Source organism: Hyposmocoma kahamanoa, unplaced genomic scaffold (assembly GCF_003589595.1).
Source record: "Hyposmocoma kahamanoa isolate Upper Pololo Valley unplaced genomic scaffold, ASM358959v1 78, whole genome shotgun sequence".
NCBI classification, from domain to species: Eukaryota; Metazoa; Arthropoda; class Insecta; order Lepidoptera; family Cosmopterigidae; genus Hyposmocoma; species Hyposmocoma kahamanoa.
Genome location: NW_020653945.1, coordinates 23,369,237 through 23,391,193, shown reverse-complemented (window position 1 = coordinate 23,391,193; position 21,957 = coordinate 23,369,237). Strand labels below are relative to the sequence as shown.

The 21,957-nt window shown below is 35.5% G+C and overlaps 2 protein-coding genes across 3 annotated transcripts; one reads left to right on the top strand and one right to left on the bottom strand.

Moving 5' to 3' along the window:
- Positions 1–507: 507 nt before the first annotated feature.
- LOC113232974 (WASH complex subunit 3-like) lies at positions 508–5,759 on the bottom strand. Of its 2 annotated transcripts, XM_026467899.1 has the most exons (4): positions 5,739–5,759; positions 5,493–5,586; positions 2,592–3,734; positions 508–2,513 (listed from the first exon to the last, which is right to left on the bottom strand). In XM_026467899.1, the coding sequence occupies exons 2-4, from the start codon at positions 5,562–5,564 to the stop codon at positions 2,298–2,300; spliced, it is 1,431 nt and encodes a 476-aa protein (XP_026323684.1). In that variant the 5' UTR covers positions 5,565–5,586; positions 5,739–5,759; the 3' UTR covers positions 508–2,297. The 2 variants fall into 2 exon arrangements, with proteins under 2 accessions (XP_026323684.1, XP_026323683.1); XM_026467898.1 differs by having other exon boundaries at positions 508–3,734.
- A 2,269-nt stretch (positions 5,760–8,028) lies between these two features.
- On the top strand, positions 8,029–21,618 carry LOC113233112 (alpha-1,2-mannosyltransferase ALG9). The gene is made up of 9 exons (XM_026468099.1): positions 8,029–8,126; positions 9,549–9,715; positions 10,272–10,458; positions 11,819–12,018; positions 12,691–12,968; positions 13,860–14,017; positions 15,872–16,056; positions 18,247–18,462; positions 21,204–21,618. Exons 1-9 carry the CDS (start codon positions 8,029–8,031, stop codon positions 21,491–21,493), a joined length of 1,779 nt encoding a protein of 592 aa, XP_026323884.1. The 3' UTR covers positions 21,494–21,618.
- Positions 21,619–21,957: the final 339 nt, after the last annotated feature.

Sequence of the window (21,957 nt, the reverse complement as noted above, 5' to 3'; positions counted from 1 at the left end):
GGAGAGAGGATTCGAGATCACAGATTTCTGGTAGGTTGTACAAAATGTACAGCCGAGTAAATGCTAACAATTTACATTTGGAACCTTATAAGTTGTGGCACTTTTTTGGACTTAATGTACTATAAACAGGGAACATTGATGTCAATACCGGCACCATGATTACAATAAATGCTAGTCAGGATTTTTGACATATTTTTGTTTGTTTGTTACATATTGTTAATTTAAAATAAATAATCAGATATTTATTTCCTTCTTTACGTTTGAAGCAGCCATCTCGCTTAAAAAATTTAGTACTACTATTAACTTTATTTACTAGTAAGTATATATTAATTCTAACAACACATAAATTGTCACTCTATATCATAGTAGGTAAGAATATTAACAAGTTAAAATTGAATGTTCATATTAAAGGGTAAATGTATGTTAAAAACGTAACTTTGTATGCAAATATGAATTTTAAAAAAATAAAACAAAAGTATCAGCTAGGCGAATATAACTTAAAAATGTATTTTATTATTCCAATGACATTAGATTACAAATATGACTACAATATACAGGTGAATTTAAAAAAAACTTCACACAATATATTTGAGATTAATTGTCAAAACAGGTTTAGAAGTGTATTTTTAGAAATCAAGAAAAATTAATGTTTTTTTTTAAATAGAAAACCACCGTGAGACTCAGACATACTAACTAAATATTAACGAAACTAACGGAGAACTCACAGTTAAGTCGAATTTTTGCTCGACGTGTTCAAACCAGTTCGTGGTCCTTAATCATGGGATTCAACGGCGGTGATTAGACGAAAACTGCGCGCTAAAGCCCTGGCAGCCCGATCACTCTGAACGGCTGCGGGCGCAGGCGGCGTTGGCGAGCAACTATCCTCGGTTGCTTCATTTATAGTATAGTCATAGGCAGGATTGCACATTACACTATGTTCTAAGCACAGAAGAACATTGGTCCGTTAGTTTAGTTAATAAATTATTTTTTTAAATGGTAACCCGAGGTAAGCTTACCTGCGCTCCGACTTCGACCTCATCTTGATGATTCAATAGTCTGTAGCCAAGAGCGAACTAATATTTGAAAAAAAGTCAGGAAAGAAAGATATTTGAGACCTCCTTATACCGTCTGCTTATTTTGGTTTATGGAACATCGATTTAAAAAAAATTACATCCTCAAAAATTCGTTGACTAAATTTAATTTCACCCTGAATTAACTTAGTACAGTCAAGAACACGTCAAGCTTGACACTTGAGATTTAAATCCAACTCTATGCCGCTTACGATAAGAACGGTCCAAAGTCCAACATCTTTACCGTTCATACTACGAGACATAAAGCATTTTCAGACTGACTCACGCCATCACAGCTTGAATAAGTATAGTGACTCCTCTAGGAACGAAAAAACAGATAGCGCTTCGTGCGAATAATTAAAAATATATTCAAATTTCACGTATTCGTGGATGTTGAGAATATACAAAGCACCACGTTCTATACGAAATTATAAAAAGACACCCCCCAATTTAATCCTCAAACGTGCTGCTGGCAAGTAATAGATATCGTTAGGTGCTGGTTCATTAGATACAACTGCACTGTCAGCATCGCGTTCTTTCTAAACACGTGTTTTAAGTGTAGGTACATTGAATGGTGTAAAGGCGGTCACATATAAATAAGTAAATCGATAGATGATATTAAAATAAACAATCATATTTGAGAAAGTAGCTTAGTGATCTATAGTTTCGGACATTTAAGGCGTCGTCGTCCTTATTGAACGCGAATACGCGTCCTAATAAATAATCGCGCGAGTCCGTGTTCTCGTGATCATTATCATGATCATGAGCCAGCTTGCAATAACGCAACGCAATTATCAATTAGGACATCAACATATTTGATTATGCGTTCGTACGAGCTAAGTTCGCGTGAATATATTCAAACATTATAGTCACAATTAGGACACCTATGATCGCAGGTTCGCGCGAACTTGTAATCGCATTCAATTAAGACGACACCTTACGCCGACTTACCTATTGATTTTGGTAACAGGCAATACTAAAAGTAGGCATGTTACGAGTAGCCATACTGTTTCTTTACAAAGTTATGACGGCGCTGTGGCTGTTTGTATACGTGATGTTATTTGGTGGAGATATGTACTTCATTATCATCAGATGTTCGAAGTTTGATGTTAATCTATGGAGATACTTTGTCATTAATCCTTTGCGGCGACATGTACAGCCAAAACACATGAAACTTGATTCATTGAACTTTATCCATTCGTTCTTAACGTAGAGTTAGAGTTGATTTTAAAACTTCATATAAGGTAATTCATGATCATCATCATCAAATGCTTGATGTTTGATTTTATTCAGTGGTGGTGGTGGAGGCACTTCATCAGCATCGTCATCAGATACATGATGTTTGATATTATTCAGTGGTGGTGGTGGAGGCACTTCATCATCATCATCATCGTCATCAGATACTTGATGTTTAATATTATTCAGTGGTGGTGGTGGAGGCACTTCATCATCATAATCATCATCATCATCATCATCAGATACTTGATGTTTAATATTATTCAGTGGTGGTGGTGGAGGCACTTCATCATCATCAGATGCTTGCTGTTTGATATTATTCTGTGGCGGCCAAGGTACGTCATCATCATCATAATCATGATATGCTTGATATTTGATATTATTCGGAAATGGTGGAGGTAATTCATAATCATCGTCACTATCATATGCTTGATATTTAGTATTATTCAGTACCGGTGGAGGTAATTTATCATCATCATCAAGTGCTTGATGTTTAATATTATTCGGTGCTAGTGGTACTTCACCATTGTCATCGTCACGTGCTTGATGATTTATATTATTCGGAAGTGGTGTAGGTAATTTATTATCATCATATGCACGATGTTTGGTATTATTCGGTAGCGTGAAAGGTTGTTTGTTTTGTGCAGTCATTTTATCATTGTCAGATGCTTGACGTCCGAGGTTATTTGGTGGAGGTTCATTATTAAAACTAGATGCTTGACGTCCGAGGTTATTTGGTGGAGATTCGTTATCAAAGCCAGATGCTTGACGTCCAAGGTTATTTGGTGGAAGTTCATTATCAAAACCACAAGCTTGACGTCCGGGATTATTTGGTGGAGGTTCATTATCAAAACCAGATGCTTGACATCCGAGGTTATTTGGTGGAGGTTTATTATCAAAACCAGATGCTTGACGTCTAAGGTTGTTTGATGAAGGTTCATTATCAAAGCCAGATACTTGACGCCCGGGGTTATTTGGTGAAGGTTCATTATCAAAACCAGATGCTTGACGTCTGAGGTTATTTGGTGGAGGTTCATTATCAAAACCAGATGCGTGACGTCCGAGGTTATTTGGTGGAGGTTCATTATCAAAGCCAGATACTTGACGCCCGGGGTTATTTGGTGCAGGTTCTTTATCAAAACCAGATGCTTGACGTCCGAGGTTATTTGGTGGAGGTTCATTGTTTAAACCAAATGCTTGACGTCCGAGATTATTTAGTGGAGGTTCATTATCTAAACCAGGTACTTGACGTGCGAGGTTATTTGGTGGAGGTTCATTACCAAAACCAGATGCTTGACGTCTGAAGTTATTTGGTGGAGGGTCATATGTTTGACGTCTTATTTTATACGACGAAAGTGGTCCTTTATTAGCATCGTCATAATCAGATGCTCGACGCATGGTAATCCTTGATGAAGTTTCACCATTGACCTAAAAAAATTTGACGTGCATTAATACAGAATCTTCTTAAGATCTTTTTACGATATGCTACTCGGAAAATGTTGTATGTTAACCGACAAAATAGAAATATTGAGCATTAAAAGTTTTTTCATCACACCCGCTCATAAGTAGTTACGTTACATGCAAGGAAACTAGGCGGTACTTTATCATAAGGCCATATACCGGTAATGCACGTTTTTTTTCGATTTCTACGCTTCCCTGCAGCACGGTAAAGCGTGGACAAACTGCTGGTTCGGCCATAACGCCGCCTTGCGCCAAACTGGTGATACGACTCCAAAAAAATTATTTTTTTTAATATTATTCAAATAATTTTTTTTCAAAATTCTTCATATAAATTTAACAGATACCTATTTAAAATTTTGTAAATGTATGATACTGTACCTAGGTATAAATAAATAACGTTTTTACATCTAATTCTCCCATTTTTTTTAACTTCCTCTCTAGTATGTAAAAAAAATTTGCCAAAAGTAATCTTTTAGGAAACAATATTATTTTGTCAAATACTTAGAGGATGGAAAAAAGTCTAAGGTCAAATCTAAGAGTCGTATTCCAGAACTCTACTCAATGCTCAAGTCAGGTCTTGAGTATGATTTATAGCACTAGAAATCATACTCATTTCACTTAAACTTGAAATAGTAAAAATAATAAGAATAAAACAATAAAAACCTCGTAGTGAATTATTTTAATAACAGAATATAGATAATATGTACGCTTCCAAGAACAACACTAGGTATCTCAAAATAATCATTAACAACAATCATCAATATACAAACAAACAGGCAATCTGAAGAAACCAAAGCAAAATTTGGCAAGATTTATTTATGATTAAACTACATAAATATGTCTAATTACATGAGATATTTGGGCTTTTGTGTGATTTATAGACAGAAAAATAACACGTGCCTGTACAATGTTACATTCGGTCGATATTCGCTTTTTTAAATGCCACATCCCGTAATGCAGCAGCGACGAATTTTTATTAATACTTGATTGTTCTCACTGTCAATATTTTTATCCATTTTATTACAATACATGCGAATAATTCAATAAAACACTTGGAAAAACATTTGTTTTGGCATTTGATGTACTTCTCTTTGACAACCGTATCATGTACCTCATGTACTGCGAAATGGACACGGTTGGCATTTAAGATGACGTTACGTATTTTCGATTCCCGTGTTTGACACATACCAATGTAATGCTATCTCTTTTGGCTTAAGACAGCACGCAATAGTTAAACAAAGACAATAACATGTTTATGTTTACGACATGAACCTACCAATTTCGACGTCGAAATGCATCATATAACGTCTGATTCATATAATGTCAACATAATATGTCCTCTAAGGGTCAATTATGATTGGCGTGTTTCTAGAAAATGTATACAATCACGTATAAATATCGATGGTATAAACTATAAACCAAAGTACAAAGTGTAACATTGCAAACTCTGAGGGTCGTATTTCAGAACTCTACTCAATGCTCAAGTCAGGACTTGAGCAGACTTGAGTATGATTTCAAGCACTGGAAATACGACCCTAATGGCAAGGACTTGAGTATGATTTTTAATGCTTTAAATCATACTCAAGTCCTGACTTGTTCATTGAGTAGAATTCTGGAATACGACCCTGAGAAATCATGTTTCTTAATAAGCAATAATATATACTAATAACTCAATAACATAATTATGATTCTGCAAATAATTTCTATAAAAAACAAATAACTCACCGCATAAATGCTCATACTGGTCGCGGCGCTAATTAGAGCAAGGAATATCGTAAAGGATACAATTTGAGCCATTGTTGCACCTAGTTCAGTTCATCTGTGACAAAATAGACAAAATTAGGATCATAACATTGAAAACAAGAACTGTCGGTATATGTAATAAGTTGATTTGACACGCGTTGACTACGCTTCCACATTTAGGTATGACAAATGGCTGTGGAGTGGAATTACCAGACTGAACGCTGTTACCTAAGTTGAGCCTTTACGAGGCGAATTTAAATCGGCATTATTTAGGTGTGCATGCTCCATCGTCGATCTCATCGTCACTTTCCAACAGATGAGATGGACGTCCAATGCATACTTATTTTTTCATTAAAAAAATAAACAAGAACAATCGATCAACTTCTTTCGCTTCTGCCAACCGGTTTCGCGTTCGCGTGGGGTGATAGAGTGCACCGAAATTTTTTTATTTGTCTTAAGAGATCTAATAATTAGCTGCCATTTACACTCGAACTTCGCTCTGTAAAATATATAACACTATGAAATACAACATTCAACTACAACCTCCGGATTGACAGTGATATTACGAATTTTAGTCAATCGGTAAACACTAAATTTAAATAAATCGGTAAACAAGCTTCACTTTTAAATTTGTCAAAGTATTAGGTGTTAAATAAATTAAATTAAACGAAATTACAGCAGCCATTAATAATAAAAACTTGATAATTAGTTATATTTTACCATTTGGCATGTTTTAGTGTTATTCGAAAACAAAAATATTAAAAAATAATTCGATCTTTGTATGTATACGTACATACTCATAATCATAACAAAACTAGTTATTTCACAAAAGTCTCAATGAATAAAAAATAATTTTCACACTAAGGTGACCCAGCGTAGTGGACATCAATCAGTTGAGGAATGCAGTTATACTTTTAAATAGACGTCGTCTATTATAATAGATCCATTAGCCACAGAAACTCTATATTGTAAGTATGACCTAAAGTCGTTGCGAGAGAGAGAGTATGACGTTGTGGATAGCACCTGTGATAGCACGATGCTCTTTTTAGATATGATACAAAATAATAACTTACGTCAAGTTCACGATCCCTTGAAGGTTGCTGTGATTATGGCCTAATACAAAGCGGCATTGCTTATTAATACAACAAATCTTTTACCTGTGGCTGTTTGTAGTTTTACTCTTTTCCTTCCTCATATGTATAAAATAAACATAAAAAGAGAACTCTTTTTGATGTTTTTTTCGTGGTAGGTAGGTTATTTATAAAGCTACAAATTTAATTTTTAAAATTTTATATTACATGCAGTGTGTACCTAACTAACCAATACAATTTTGTGTCTGTTGATATTCATAATAAAGTTTAGATACAAAAGTTAAAAGCTCGGTGATCGTCTACTCCTATGATTATTACATCACAAATTTTAATAGCCTTGATGCTAATAAATAAGGCAGCCGCAGAGAGATGTGTGGTGGAGTGGGGAGCGGCTTTGGGTCCACGGATAGTCCGACAGGTTGTAGGACACATAACAAGTTGCGGGCAGTGGAGTAAACGCTATTTTAACAAGTTATATACTCCCGGACATATAATTCGAGCCACCTCGCATCAGTATTAAATGCCCTAAGCTTAACCAATGTTCGATTGATCAAGAACTATCTCCTACGCAATTTTGAAACTAGTATATTAAAAGTCTTTTCCATAAGTCCTTGTTGTAAATTTGGACTTGCAAAACCGAGGGAAACCTTTTTCTTCGATGATTACACTATTTTTGTATTCTAGCCCTTTAAGGCTAAAACGCGAGGTGGTTCGAATTATGTGTCCGGGAGTATATTTTGGACCCCTGTCAATGTCGTGTTGTGGTAGTATTAAGGACTTATGTATTTTAATGAACATATACAACATTGGCGTGAAAATTTTGTCAGAATTTTCTTCATCGATTTTCTACATCAGCTACACTACCAATTTTAAATATCCACTGGTAATAAATAAACTTTCAACGTTACGACTGATCTGAGGAGAGGCTAGGCGCGACCACGACGTCAGACGGTATGCTTCGGTATGTTTAAAGATAGTGCGGCATAATGCCTCAGTATACTATTTAAATGCAATTGCCGTTAGTTTACGCTGGCATGTTGGGAATGCCGAAAGATCCCTTACCATCCCACCCTGCCAATAAATAAACAAGGTGCATGGAAAGTAACAAGATGCAAGCTACTTGCGCAAAGGAACTCTTCTACTTGTGTTAAGGGTCATTACATCAAGCGGCAGTGACCTCTTCCTGAAATTTCTTATTATTTTATTTCATCAAGCTTGAAATTTTATCTCAAGTTGAATTTAAATCTGAAGGGTGAAGCTAGTAAACAACGTTCCTGTTAACTATAAACCGAACAGGTTCAGTAACTGTCAAAGTCAAAAATACTAATCAATGGGAAATGGAAAACGCATGTCCGTGCGTACAATAGAAAAATCATTAAAATTAATTCATTAAATTTAATATATGTGTAATTAAATAATGCTTTAAAATGCCGTTAACAGCAAGGCAAAGAAGTATTCATAATAAGAATGGAGCAAAACGGACAACAAGCTTTAAAGGGAAGCGTCTACGTAAAGGCAGCGAGGGGTAAGAAATGTTTTTATTTTCAATTATATATTGCACTAAACAGCCTTCTCTGTTGTTTTGAAAACCTATTATATAACAAGCTATACATTTAACGTAAAAAGGGTAAATGTAACATGGATGTAGGAAGGTTCCATTCCTGTCGGTCTATCGCTAATTATTTTCTGTTACAAGTGTTTGGCGCACATCCAGACGCCTGAAAGCTTCGGAAGAGGTAAACCATGACGCATGATGCGTAGCATGGCGTCATTGACAAGAATATTCTGTTTTTCTCACCCTCTTTATACATACTAACCTTTAATGTTTTTGTGATACCTGCCACAGTTCATTTTCATACATAATATAGAGCTTATCTTAGTTTTTTTCTGTGAAAGTATACATTTTCAGAAAGACATCAGTGTCCCATAGGTAATTGTTTATTAAAACACATTCTTAACTTCAAAGAAGTAGAAGGTTCTCAATTTATCTGTACACTTTTTTGGGTGTATGTATGTGATTGCTCCAACATTTTTATTTTGTATATTTGTAAACTGATTATGATAATCCTTTTTTTTTGTTGGAAAGGGGGTGTCTCAGTAATGGTCCCATTCTAATTTAAAGAAAATATACCACCTCTATGGATTCCAAAATAATGAATGAGTATGATTTATAGAATTTCACCCATTTTCCATTAACCAATGTCAATAAAACTTGGCATATAGATGTAGTTTTTAAAAATGCACCAAAGTCAAATAAGCAAACTTTTGAGGTTAGTCTTACACTTGTCTCTTAATGTGTAGCCCTACTTTTTACATTCGTGATATACTTGTTTTGCTTCCATTTATGTCTTTTCATACTTATGTAAAGGCTTGAGTTCCTTTACCTGTGAATGGCATAATAAGAGAGCAAGCATAATGGAGGAGTTTAAAAATGTACGTAGTCCTTGCACAATTTGTGAATGTGACTTAGCTCACTATACATTTATTAGAATTGGGTTATGGTAAATAACACAGGCAGTAAAGGCCAAGTTTTTAATGTGATATTCATTACAGTAGAGCATTTATTTATTTATTTTTAAATTAAAAACTTGATATTTTCTGATGTGTACTTCGTTTCAATCCATTTTTTCAAAAAAATTGTTTCATTTCCTATGTGTAACAATCGCGAAAACCTTGATGAAGTTTTGTAGTTATAATATTACTAGCATTCCATGGGAAAATCAAGGGAATGGTCCAGCATGTTGTTTGACCGTGCACCTGATATCATCCTGGTATCACTGCTTAGTATAATTGGGATTTATGGGAAAGAAGGTTTAGAATAATAGTGTGGTATAGCGAGCTGTTTTTTGCAAGGCACTTGTTATGTGTGTTGAGAATGATAATGTTCAATATTTAGATTGTCTTTTTTCATTAACCAGTTCTTATATTTCATGTCTTTTATTTTTAGAGAATACATAGTTACGAGTGCACCAACAGACCTACAAAGTTTGGCATATCCTGGTGGAGCAGTGGCATTGGCACTGCTGTTGGTTGCACGATTAGCATCTGCCTATTGGGGCCATATTTCAGACTGCGATGAAACATTCAACTATTGGGAACCTCTTCACTATTTAGGTAAGTTATAAATTTATTTATATGAAAAAGTTAATAGAAGGAAAAACAAAAACCTAGAAAAAGAAAAAATAACCATAAGTTCACATAATTTGGAAAATATGTTATAAGTAAATAATGACTGTGATTACCCCAGCAACATTAAAGAAGTCATCAATTTAAAAAGAATAAAGATAATCAACATTTTAAAACTTCATTTATACTTAACATACTGATACACAACTTGACACTTTCGAATGTAGATAGGGTTGCCGAAGTTGACCTTTCCTTTTGTGTCCTTATTCCACTAAAGAATGGGTTTTTTCTATATGACTGAACTGTCAAAGCTTTGTAGTTTGAGAATTTATTTTCTGTAAATAATTATGCATTCACTTACATGAGAGACTTGTTACTTATTGTGACATATTTAGTAACTAACACCAAATGCATAAAATTTTTGTAATATTTCTCTAGAAGCGTTCTGTTTTTTATTCATATTGCTACATTATCTTTTACTCCACAACATACTTACATGTTTCTATCTATCATTTCACACACTTAATAAATTGAATTGTTGTAGTGTATGGAACTGGCCTACAAACATGGGAGTACAGTCCTGTCTATGCCATTCGGTCATACATGCCGCTGTGGCTATTTGCTGTACCTGCCAAAATGCTGTCATTCATTTTCTCACCTGTGACTGTGTTCTACTCTCTGCGATTTCTACTTGCTGTGCTTTCGGCGTGTGCTGAACTCATTTTTTACAAGTAAGACAATCATTATGATGATATTAAAGCCCAATTTTAAGTGTAGATCCTTCAATTTCTTGCGGGTCTAATATTATAACGCTTTCAGGGCCCTGTTTAGGCTTCTAGGTTGTAATAGCGCTGCTGGTGCTGGCGGCTTTCGGTGGACTGTAAAATAGCCTGGGTAGCGTAATACAGCTTGATCCAAGGGTAGTAATAGCCTCTGCAACCCACGCAGCCTCCATACGTTTTACTTAGCAAGTTTTAGCAGTTGAAAAGACGAAAGTCCGGTTTATAGGAATTTATTCAGTACAATAACAGTATCTTAAAATGTAAACGGTGTACAAGAGATTTAAGTAAGTGGTAAACGGTCCAAAAAATTGGAAGACGATGTGTTCTCTGCCGCGATCGGGTACAGAGTGACGATGGAAAGAAACAAAATCAGAATGCAAGGTAAAATGGAACAATTCAACATTTGAAATTTAAATATGACTAGAAGAAGAAAAAACGATACGATACGAATGGAGAGAGGCGATACAAAAAGGTGGGATGACGGTATAAGGAGGTCACCGTCACAAGGTTAGAGCTTCAGGTACGGTTGTAGACAAATTTTAAAAGACTGCATCAGTGTGTTCATCGTATACGGGGGAGTGTCAATGACATTCTGAATTAATAGCTAACCAATTCGACTCTTGTCATTCTCAGCTAACATATTGAACTACATGTTTTCAAACATGGGCTGTGAGCGGCCATAAAGTTTTAACGGTAACTTAGTTATTAAGTTAAAACCATAGATTTAGTTTAAAGTTAAAACTAATCATCGGTGGACTGATTTTGTCTGAAAATTTATTCTTCATACTTCATCATCAGCATACCGTATGCCGAAGGCGCTCGATCGAATCCAGGCAGATTGAAGGAATTTTTCTTACTGTCCGATCTTTGTATTAATAATTATAATAAACTAATCTCCACCGTGGCTACCATGGTTTGGTTCTGTAAATATAGCAAGGAAATATCTTATATTGGCTTTTATCCTGCGTTCTGGTCACATTGCAACTAATAAATTCTTTCATATGATGGGTTTTAAACCATCCCCATTGTGCAGTACTTGCAATAAAATAGAGGATCTGTATCATGTATTGGTGGAATGTAACCGTGACATAACCCTGACGGGTACAATGTTGGGGAATGTAAGCTTATACAATGGACAAATTAATTGTCCGTTATTATTTTGACTCTAGGTTGTTTATTCCCCATATTTTTTCCAATTTTGTATATAGATTTCAACCACCTTCTTTGTATGTATAAAATTGTGTGTACCCACTAGCGAAGATTACAGTCAGTGAGTGTTACATCTCATTGTTTAAATACCTATTTACAGGGCAGTGTGTCACGAGTTTGGGGTCCATGTAGGCAGAATATGGCTAGGCCTGACTCTACTAGCTGCAGGCAGCTTCGTTGCGAGCTCTGCTATGTTGCCTTCCTCGTGGAGCTTAGCTCTTGTGTCTGCTGCGCTCGCCAGCTGGTGGCGGAATCGATACCCGGCCGCTGTTTTATTTACGGCAGCTAATGCTCTGCTCAGTGAGTCTTTTGATTAAGATAATTGTATGTGTTATTATTTGTCGAAGTGTTTTTGTGCCGAAATCATTTTTTAAATTTATTTCATAAATCGAAATATTTCTTTAAAACACTAGGGCAAAATTTTTTTAAATTTATTTCATAACATTGGATTTCCGTTCTTCAGTTGCATTCTTATTTTTTAAATTTATTTAATGACCTCGGTTTCAAGTCCTTGAGTCGAAATGTTAGAGGTAGTGAACATACAAAGTAATATAAAAAAGTAAAAGTACTAGCAAATAATTGTAGCATTTTCACTGCAGTAGCAGTCGAGCTCCTTGTGAAATTTAATCTCATCACTTAATATTATATTAAAGGAAATACACAGTCATAAAAAGAAAGTGATATGTGAGAAAATTTACTTATTTTAGGCATACAATAGGTTTCATTTAATTTTGAATTATCACAGTATACATTTGCAAAAACTTAAAAACTTAAAAAAATTTGAAATTAATTATCTGAATTTTTGAATTTTTCAGTTGTTGCAAATAACCTTGTATCTATAACATATTAAATTACTCACTCCCTTGCCTTTTGTCTTCATTTTTAAACACATTAGTGTATAATTGAATACCATCAACAATAACAATAAACATTAGTGGTTGTTACAGCAAAAAAATATATAAATTTTTCCAGGTTGGCCGTTTACCGCACTAATTGGCCTTCCAATTGCAGTCGATATGTTAATATTGAAGCGACAATTTGTGGAATTTTTCAAATGGTCTCTCATTTCCCTAATTATCATCTTGCTGCCAACCATAGCTGTGGATTCGTATCATTATGGACGGCTGGTCATAGCTCCATGGAATATTATTGCATATAATATTTTCACCGAGCATGGACCTGACTTGTACGGAGTTGAACCGTGGACATATTATTTTATTAATGGATTCTTGAACTTCAATTTTGTTTGGGTAAGTGTTTTACGTAGAATTGCTTTAGTAGCAGTAGAGCTCCTTTTTAAATCTTATTTTCAATTCCAATTTCTTTGTAGTGGCTCCATCGATTTTCACGATGATTCTGCCAATGTCAGGGTTGAAAAAGACTCTTCTAAGTTGGTGTGACTATGTGCGATAGGATAGCCGGAGATCCGTTGGTATAATGAGAATCTAAAACGGGACAACATAAAGATACAAATTACACTATATAATATAAAAAACTAGAATAAAAGAGTGGGTTTATAAATATATATAATGGGATGAGGTATATTTTTAGGGAGCGAGTCATACAGGTGGGGTTGTATATTTGGACAGGGGAAAAATATATGATCTAAAGTGCCCACCCCGAGTCCGCATTCACAAATGGAATTGTGTCCTATCCTAATCTTGCCAGGAAGGCCGGTGAAGTAATGTGTCCTTGGGCCATTCAAATAATTATAGTCGTTACCGTTTGCTTAGGTTTCTTCTTATTTTTAATAAGGCCTGTAACACTTGGGTGTCGATGTCGGCATTGTGATGTCAATCTCTGTGGTTTATACTCTATCGTGTCGCCTCGTAGTGAGACGCAAGACCTCACATATGAGTACAAGTCTTAGCCCTCATCGTTAACGTGTCACTCAACACAATGTTTAACTCCTCAACCTGCCAAATATCCCCTAATTGAAATTGGCATCTTATAGCCACATAATGGTCACATTCCATCAAATGTAACATATCTTCAAGTTTGCTATAAAATTCTGTGGCTCTAGTGAAAAGGGATACAAGTCGAAAAAGTCAACTTTACAAGGAGACGCGAAAAACGGTTAAAGCTTAATATGATATTAGACGTGAAGAAAATGTATTAAGAAATATTCACATTTCTTTCAGGTACTGGCTCTGTGCTGCCCTGTGCACCTGATGGTGTGCCGGGCGCTGGCCCCTCGCTCCACCCTGCGCGCCACCTTCTGCAAGCCCTACTGGCTCACGCTGCTGCCCCTGGACCTGTGGCTGGCCGTCTTTATGCTGCAGCCGCATAAGGAAGAAAGGTATCCTCTACTTTAGCTTTCACTCCAAAAACAGATATTATAAATAGGTTTGTATTAATTTGAATAAGTCCTTAATTTGTTATAATTATTAATACAAAGCTTAGCTGGCATAGTGTCTGGTACGGTTTGCTAGAAGACGTTGGTTCGAACCCGGTCGGATCGAAGGAATTTTTTCTAAGTGTTTGATCTTTGTATTAATAATTATAACAAATTAGTGGAGTAACTTCACAAAATAAAATTGAATAACGATTCAATGCAAATTTAAGTCCTTAATTTTTCACGTTTTTGAAGAATTTTTACCATATCATACCTATTCTGTCGATAAGCAGTTTTGTTGAGTACCACTGCATTACTAGTTTTGAAAGGTAAGTAAGGGTGCTGGTAAAATGACAAGCACTTGTCAACTTTATATTACGATTTAGAGCTTTGTGGCGTGTCGCTTACCACCAGGCGCATGACTTGCTCGTTCTGTCACTGAATCTCATAATTTTTTTGCGAACCGACGACCATGTTCATTCTTTAAAATATTTTTGACCGATTTCAAAATTTTGATGATTTTTTTTTATTGGGAAGAGGGTACCTCAGCATTGGCCCCAGAAAACTGGGGGATGAAACCGGTGAGGTGGTTGATGTATGTCAACTCCCAACTGTCGATTCGGGACTTGAACCCGAATGCGTAAATTTGAATGATCTTATTTTAGTTAAAACTGATTATATCAATAATAGCAATGAGAAGGAAAGGTACGCGAAAACTAATGAAGCATATTATTTGATAGGATAAATACATCGAGTATATAACCAGAAAGAGACGAAATAAGCGTCATACATTCCTGGTAACACATCAGTGATACATCACTTATAAATATCAACTCTCGTTTGCACTCTAATTACAAATTAGAAAGCTGAAATAGTACAGCGCCAACAACTAACCTGTGTGTACGTCTCCGTATATTCCAAAAATATTCTGTATTTATTGTAATAAAGATAATATCTCTTACAATGGCGCGCTGTTCCATTCGGTGGTGTGGGGAAAAACAGCAAAACATCTAATTACAAGACAAACGGAATCAAATTTCATCGGTAATTAAATATTAAATATGTGATTTTGCAATTTTCGTCCATTATAGCAAAACTCAAGTTAACTTATCCATTTGAAGTGAAACAATTGACGACACCCGTCAATTGTTTCGAATTCGGGCTAACCAATCGGAGCGCAGTTGTCACAGTAAAGATAAGGCAGAATAGTTTTCAAATAAATTAAATGACATTTCGTCTCTATTTCTGTTTGTATATATACTAGATGGATAAATATGAAGTTTACTAATATGAATTTTACTAATAGAATTAAATACAAAAAAGAGCAAATACAATTTTACAAAAATACGGAATCGCGATAAAGCTAGCAAAGAGCGCGTCTGTCTCAAAAGCGAGAAGCAAGCAGAGTGCCGCGAGGAGCCTGGCGCACAGGGCTGGATATCCAAGCGGTGAGGCGCATGATGTGACGTCACTGGTCATACGATGTGCAGGCGCCAACGTCATAGATCGTACGATGTTGGTGTGGCCTCGCTTGCATGAGCGGTAGCGTTTTGGTTGCAATGTGCCTGTTTCGCGCACTTTTCGGTAACCGATTTCAATAAAACTTGTGAAGTAGATGTAATTTCGCGAACTTTTGAGGTACTGAGATTATTTTTTATACAATTGTTTGTGGTTCGATAAATAATTTGGAGCTAAGTAATTTTAGACTATGTCATTTGTCTATCCCATTTAAAATTTTGTATACAAAAAAAACATGAAATCTTTTTGAAAGCATTGAAATCTTTTTATTTATTATAAATTATTATCCATATTTTCCAGGTTCCTATATCCAGTCTACAGCATGATTGTCCTGGGGGGCGCCATAGGACTTGATTGCATGCAGAAGATGATGTTCTGGCTAGGCACGGAGGTCTTCCGATGGCAAAAGGACAGGAGGCACTATTTGGCATCGGAATATGCTGGCCAGGTTATGATTTTGGCTGCTTGTGGCATTGGTATTATAGGTTAGTATATTCAGTTAGAATTATAAACACACTACACACTTTAGTATTAAATATCTTCGTCCTCTAAGGGAGCGAGATATCCTCCAGCTGCTTAGGTAATTGGATTAACGTTTTTCGGAGTGGGAAAGTGAGTGTGCCTTACAGCTCCGCCACCAATGAGGAGATTTGGTAGTGGACTTTAGAGTCAACGGCTTAGCGGTGGCAACCGCTAGTTGTGCAATGCGCAACGGGAAATGAGCGTGCCTACAGCTCCGGCACCTATCTGGAAAATACGGAGGGTACTGTTTGTGCATCCGTGGTGGTCCACCCGAGGCACTAGCGTCTTGAGAACCGGACGAAGTTAAGATTTAGATTTATTTATTATTTACTATTTATTTTATTATTTAGATTTATTTATTATATTTAAGTGAAAGAGGTCTGTGACAAGCCTGTACCACACCCCGGACACTTCATACAAGCGTCGAAATTTATTTACCTAATACTACTACATACAGGCAAGGTGCTATCATAATTGTTGAGGAAATTATTTTGTATACTGGTATGGTCAAAACGCATTGCGCAAGGCATCGCGTGGCATTTTGGAGAAGAAATAAAGTAGTTAATCTGTTATTAGCTCGACAAATCGTTTGATTCGGTACATTTGACATTACGTGAATTAAATGTGGACCATATCCATACTGGAGCGGTTGGGAGGTTTTGCAACCTAATAAATTTGATGGTGGTGCGGACTGTAAGGCGCGGTTCTAGAAGAAGGTAAGGAAAGTCGGATTTACGGTTTTAGCGTCGAGAAAAATAAAAAATAGAAAGAAATATTATGAAGAAACACTGTGCCGTACCTTGAACTCCTCGTTAGGGCCGTATACGCTGGAGGTGTTCGTCGCCAGGGGAATATCCACACGCAAACAAATCACTTAAAATAATGCGGTCGTTTCTACGTGGAACAGCGTAGCGTCTCGATCTTCTTTTATTTCTTTTTCTCGAAGTGGTCGCGGCGAGGTTCTCTTGCCGTAACGCGAGCCAGCAAATACGAAGCCAGCGCACTCTAGTGGCGACTTCTTATCTTCTTTCCCTTCACTCAAAGGCATTTTGGCACAGTGAAAAAAGGGAGACAGAAAGATTCGATGCTATGCCTTACTAATGAAATTAAAGTATCACCAAAGAAGCGGATATTGGTTTGAATGTGAAAATAAACATAGCCAATAAAAATTATATGGGAAATTTAAAAATAAAAATAATGTGTGGCGTTACCACATAAGTAGGTAATGAAATTCCTTTTTTGGCGGCTAGATGTCGCTCAACGTTAAGAAACTGGTAGTTGTTACATACTAATTATTATTAGTCATTAGAGTTTCTTTTAAATATGATTTTATTCCCAGACTTAGATAAGTTGCTATTATAATTTGAAAAACCTAATGAATTTATTTTATTCAAACTTGTAATTAAGACATTTGAAGACGCTAAGGAATTCTTCTAACTATTATTTTGCCATTGTTCTTTAGAATTTAAATATAATACAAACTTAAATACACTATAAAATATATATACAAAAGAGATTTGTATAGTCTGTTCTAATCCATTTTCAACAAATAGTAAACGAAACTGTTTGGTTAAAATTGTAAATCAATCACTCAATAAATCAAATAAGTAACACTTTCACGTATATTTCGAAGTTTTCGACTTGATATCTCGTCACTTTTTCCAACAATACTTATTTCAATAGCATCGTAAAATTGTATTTGGAAAATGGTAGTCCAAAAGTGAGGTTATTTTCCATCTATACATTTATGACTTATCTATAGTTGCATAGTGCTGTACGAAAAAAAAACATTCAGTTCATTCAATTAAAGTTTTTGTAATCGATTAATAAATCGAATATTTCAATCGCAATTGAACGAGTATCTAAGTTTAAGAATTTGAAGGACGACTTAAAATTAAGATTTCGGAAATTTTAAATATCCTTAATAGGTTATGTAGGGAAAACCGCTAGTATGACTCAATTGAATAAATCGACTCATTGAATGGCATTGCATTTGGCCATCACTAAAGCATCTTATGGTCGGGTCAGTGACTTGTTTGTTTACATTTTGTTGAATATGGATTATACACCAGGATTCAGAAAGGGTGGTAAAAAGGCGGGATGACGATGAAAGAAGTCTCATCGTCACATACTTATAATTCCAAATTTTACAGGAATATCTCGAACGGTAGCCCTCTACAACAACTACCATGGTCCAATGACGATTCTCAACCATCTGCCACCAACGAGTGAACCACTCAACATCTGCTACGGCAAAGACTGGTATAGATATCCTTCAAGCTTCCACATACCACGAGGCAGTAATATTCGGTTCATAAGAAGCGATTTTAAGGGACAACTGCCGGCGCCGTATTCCAGTGAAAAAAATGGTATGTATAACGACAACACTCGCGTGTTTTGTCAATATACAATGACTTTGTGACAATCAGAGATGGGCAAACGCCCAGGTTTTAACCTCTATTAACGCCGGATTTAAACGGTTAAAACCACGGGAGAAAAACAAACAATGTAAGTGCCGTAAGCTTCGATTACTATCGGAACTGATGTCGCTAAAACTTTTCTTAATTTGAAACACTACAAAATCTTGATAATGATTGGTCGTAATTTCAAATTTAAAAAGAAATAACAAATTCTGGATTTTTAATATAATTTCAACTTTACCCTTTTGGCATGTGTTGTTGTTGTTGTATGTTGAGTGTGTGCGTTAAAAAAAAAATATATCATTAAAAGTTCAGTGCCATCAACATCTACTATTGCAAGTTACGACGTTTCGATATTAAATTGAAATTTTAATCAATATCCTGCCATCTAGCGGTTAATTGCTAAATCACGACGAGTTGGAGTTATTAATTTAGTTCTCCAAAAAAAAAACGACCCTATTACAAGGGTGTAAGCTTTACTTTCGTTTCTTGTAACGAAAAAATGATTTCGATAAACAGGAAATTGAATTTTTTTAAAAAAAATGAGTTGCCGATGACATGAAATACCACATTGGGTACAATTTTTGGTGTGACTATCATTTTTGTACTCCAAAACAGAACAATAAGGCCTTTTTCTACGATTTTATAGAATTTTCGCGAAAGAATTGACTCAACATACTGTACAAAGCGACAATGGCGGACTGCGCTCACATAGGTCCTAACAGACCTATAGTTGGCAAGCGTTTGAGGCTAACTAACCACTTCTGCTGTATTTTCTGTTCTGTGATTAAAACCATGAATGTCCGAAATCGTGGACACAAACTTTTTTTGTTTACAACTAAATATTTGCTATGAATCGAGTTTTGTTCAAATTTAATAAGTTATAAATAAATAAATAATTATTATAAATAATTGTTTATTACTTTCTGATCTAGACGAGTCGGTTTGCCTTTCAATTGAATCGGTTCGCTTGAAAATCGCATTGAAATAAATCAATACAAAAAATCGTTACATCGAATCGATCTTTATAAAAACCGAAGCGTAATGTGCATCCTTAGTAGTTAGAATCCACAGAATTACAAGATGAGTATTGCGTGGAGTTGCCTCTGTTTCGTCTAAAACAATTGTTTACGATTTTTTTTATATAATTTGTAATGAGTATGGAATTATACCAATCGAATACGGATTCGACGGTGCGGCCCAAAATGTTGGGAGAAATGGGTTAAAATCCGGGCGTGTTGATTAGGGTTTTAAACCAACTGTCCATCTCTGATCACAATAAAGCAGCACGCTAATTTTTAACCATTTTTTATGTCAGTTTTGATAAGTTTAACATTGAAACCAAACTACCTTTTTATGTGGAGATTCCACCTCAAATCTCAACTATGTAGACAATTAATTATAATTTTGTTGTACTCTATACATACCGGGTTATTAGTAAACAAAAAGCCTCCCAGTACTATAGTACTAACATCATAAACAACATCTTTTGTTCCATGACTTCGTCAGATTTCACTTTGTGTGATAACAAAAGAAAGCGCTAGCGTAAAAACCAGTCCGATGCAAATGATGCTTGCACATTTGAACTATCTTACTGCCAAACAGAGATTTCAAAAGTTTAAGTATAAGATAAACTTAAAAGGTTATTACGATTATGAATGCAAAGGTCGAACACACAGAATGTTTTTTCTTCGTCTACCAGCAGCTTGATTTTGATTGCCTCTCCCGATCGGAAACTGCGTCTCTTCCGACTCGAGGCGCATAATTGCGGTTCACAACTTGCTGGATGTTTCAAGTAGGAACAACAGTTGATTTAACTTACAAATTAGAAAGATATAGCAGGAATCAGGTTCATCTTCTCGCTCGGAAACCCATCTAATTTCGAGACTCGGATGGGCTACCCGATCGGATAGATTCCCATTTGAATTAAAATCAGCCTGCCGGTGGGACTTGAACCCACGTCCATGCTGCATCGTAGCATTGCTCTAACCATCTGAGCCATGGGTCAAAATTATATTATATATATATAAGCTAAAATTATACTAGCAAAGTCCATGAACGGCTCTTCGTCGTTATTGGGGCAGCTTTCGCCATCCTTCTTTATTATCATTTCGCACTCCTATTACAATAGTGTTGTAACTTAAAGAAATTCAAGATTATATCGTTTCTGAACGTAAAATTTGTTTCTCTACATGTCAACAAAATTTTCATTAGAATATTATAAGAAACAATTAAAATATATCTACTTAACCCAGAATGAGACAAACGTTTTGTGAGCTAGTTCAGGACAAAACAGTCCTAACTCAAAAATATGAAATTATTTTTCACTCATTTTTAAATATACTTTTATTTAGCAAGTAGGAAATTGTTCAGATGTACACAAATGTATAGGTTACAATTTATTTTATTAATTAAAATAATCTTTCACGGGAACTGAGTAATTCGTTTTTCAGCTATATTGAATAAATTCACATTTTGAGTTAATACACTATTGTATTAGTAGTGCGATTTGTCAAAAGTCATGGAACAAAAGTTGTTTATGATGTTTGTGATATAGTCCTGCGAGATTGTTAGTATTTTACATATTACCTTTAATATTCTTCCCATCTTTCAGTCTTACTTGCAAACCTTTTTCGTTATTGCATAATGATCAGAATTATTATGTAAGATTTTCCTGTAATTGTTTTCAGCAACACGCCTAATCCATCCATATTTCAACGACCAAAACAAAATGGATCGTCGGACACTTTTACACCCGTCAGAGTGCCACTATCTCGTAGATTCCGACATCGGCGAGCCCACAATATTGCAACCCGCGTACCATAAAGACAACAACTGGGAAATCGTTGCTAGTGTTCCTTTCATAGATGCGAAAAAATCACATAGTATATTTAGAGCGTTTTATATTCCTATGGTATCAAGTAAACATTGTGTGTTCGCTAACTTGTATTTGTTAAAGAATAAGATTTTACTTGGCTAGAAAAGCAACATGTTCACTTTGCTGTTTCATGGTTGGTTCTTACGAGTTAACGATGCTTCTGTGAGATGTCACTCTTTAAGAGTATAACGATTTGGATGTGAAAATTCGCACGCCAAAATATTATCTCAAGTATAGCGACACAGTTGCCACAAAAGCTGGCGCTTTCTATCGTGGCAGCCATTTCTGATTGGACTAATCAAATTTGCCGGCAGAACGTTTCGTCATTTTTGTAATGTCTGATTGGACAATTCTAATTTGGCAGCTGGTCGTCCTAAAAAAATTGAAATACTCTAAATAGGTCCTTTTTTACTGATAACATAGACACAGATGCATTGAACGGTAATTTAGTTTGTGTTCTTCCGAATTTACGCTAATATGTCTGTTACTCAAAATCAAAGTACTTAATATTCTTGCACTTAAATGTTAGTCAAGTTATAAAGCGCCTAAAGCACATTAGCGCTATG

Bases quoted from the DNA above. Each gene is read 5' to 3' on its own strand.
- LOC113233112 (XM_026468099.1), top strand. From the start codon at position 8,029: ATGCCGTTAACAGCAAGGCAAAGAAGTATTCATAATAAGAATGGAGCA. The intron at 9,716-10,271 runs GTAAGTTATAAA...GAATTGTTGTAG, and splicing joins GGAACCTCTTCACTATTTAG to TGTATGGAACTGGCCTACAA. The intron at 14,018-15,871 runs GTATCCTCTACT...CATATTTTCCAG, and splicing joins CAGCCGCATAAGGAAGAAAG to GTTCCTATATCCAGTCTACA.
- LOC113232974 (XM_026467898.1), bottom strand. From the start codon at position 5,564: ATGGCTCAAATTGTATCCTTTACGATATTCCTTGCTCTAATTAGCGCC. The intron at 3,735-5,492 runs GTGAGTTATTTG...AAATTTTTTTAG, and splicing joins CCAGTATGAGCATTTATGCG to GTCAATGGTGAAACTTCATC.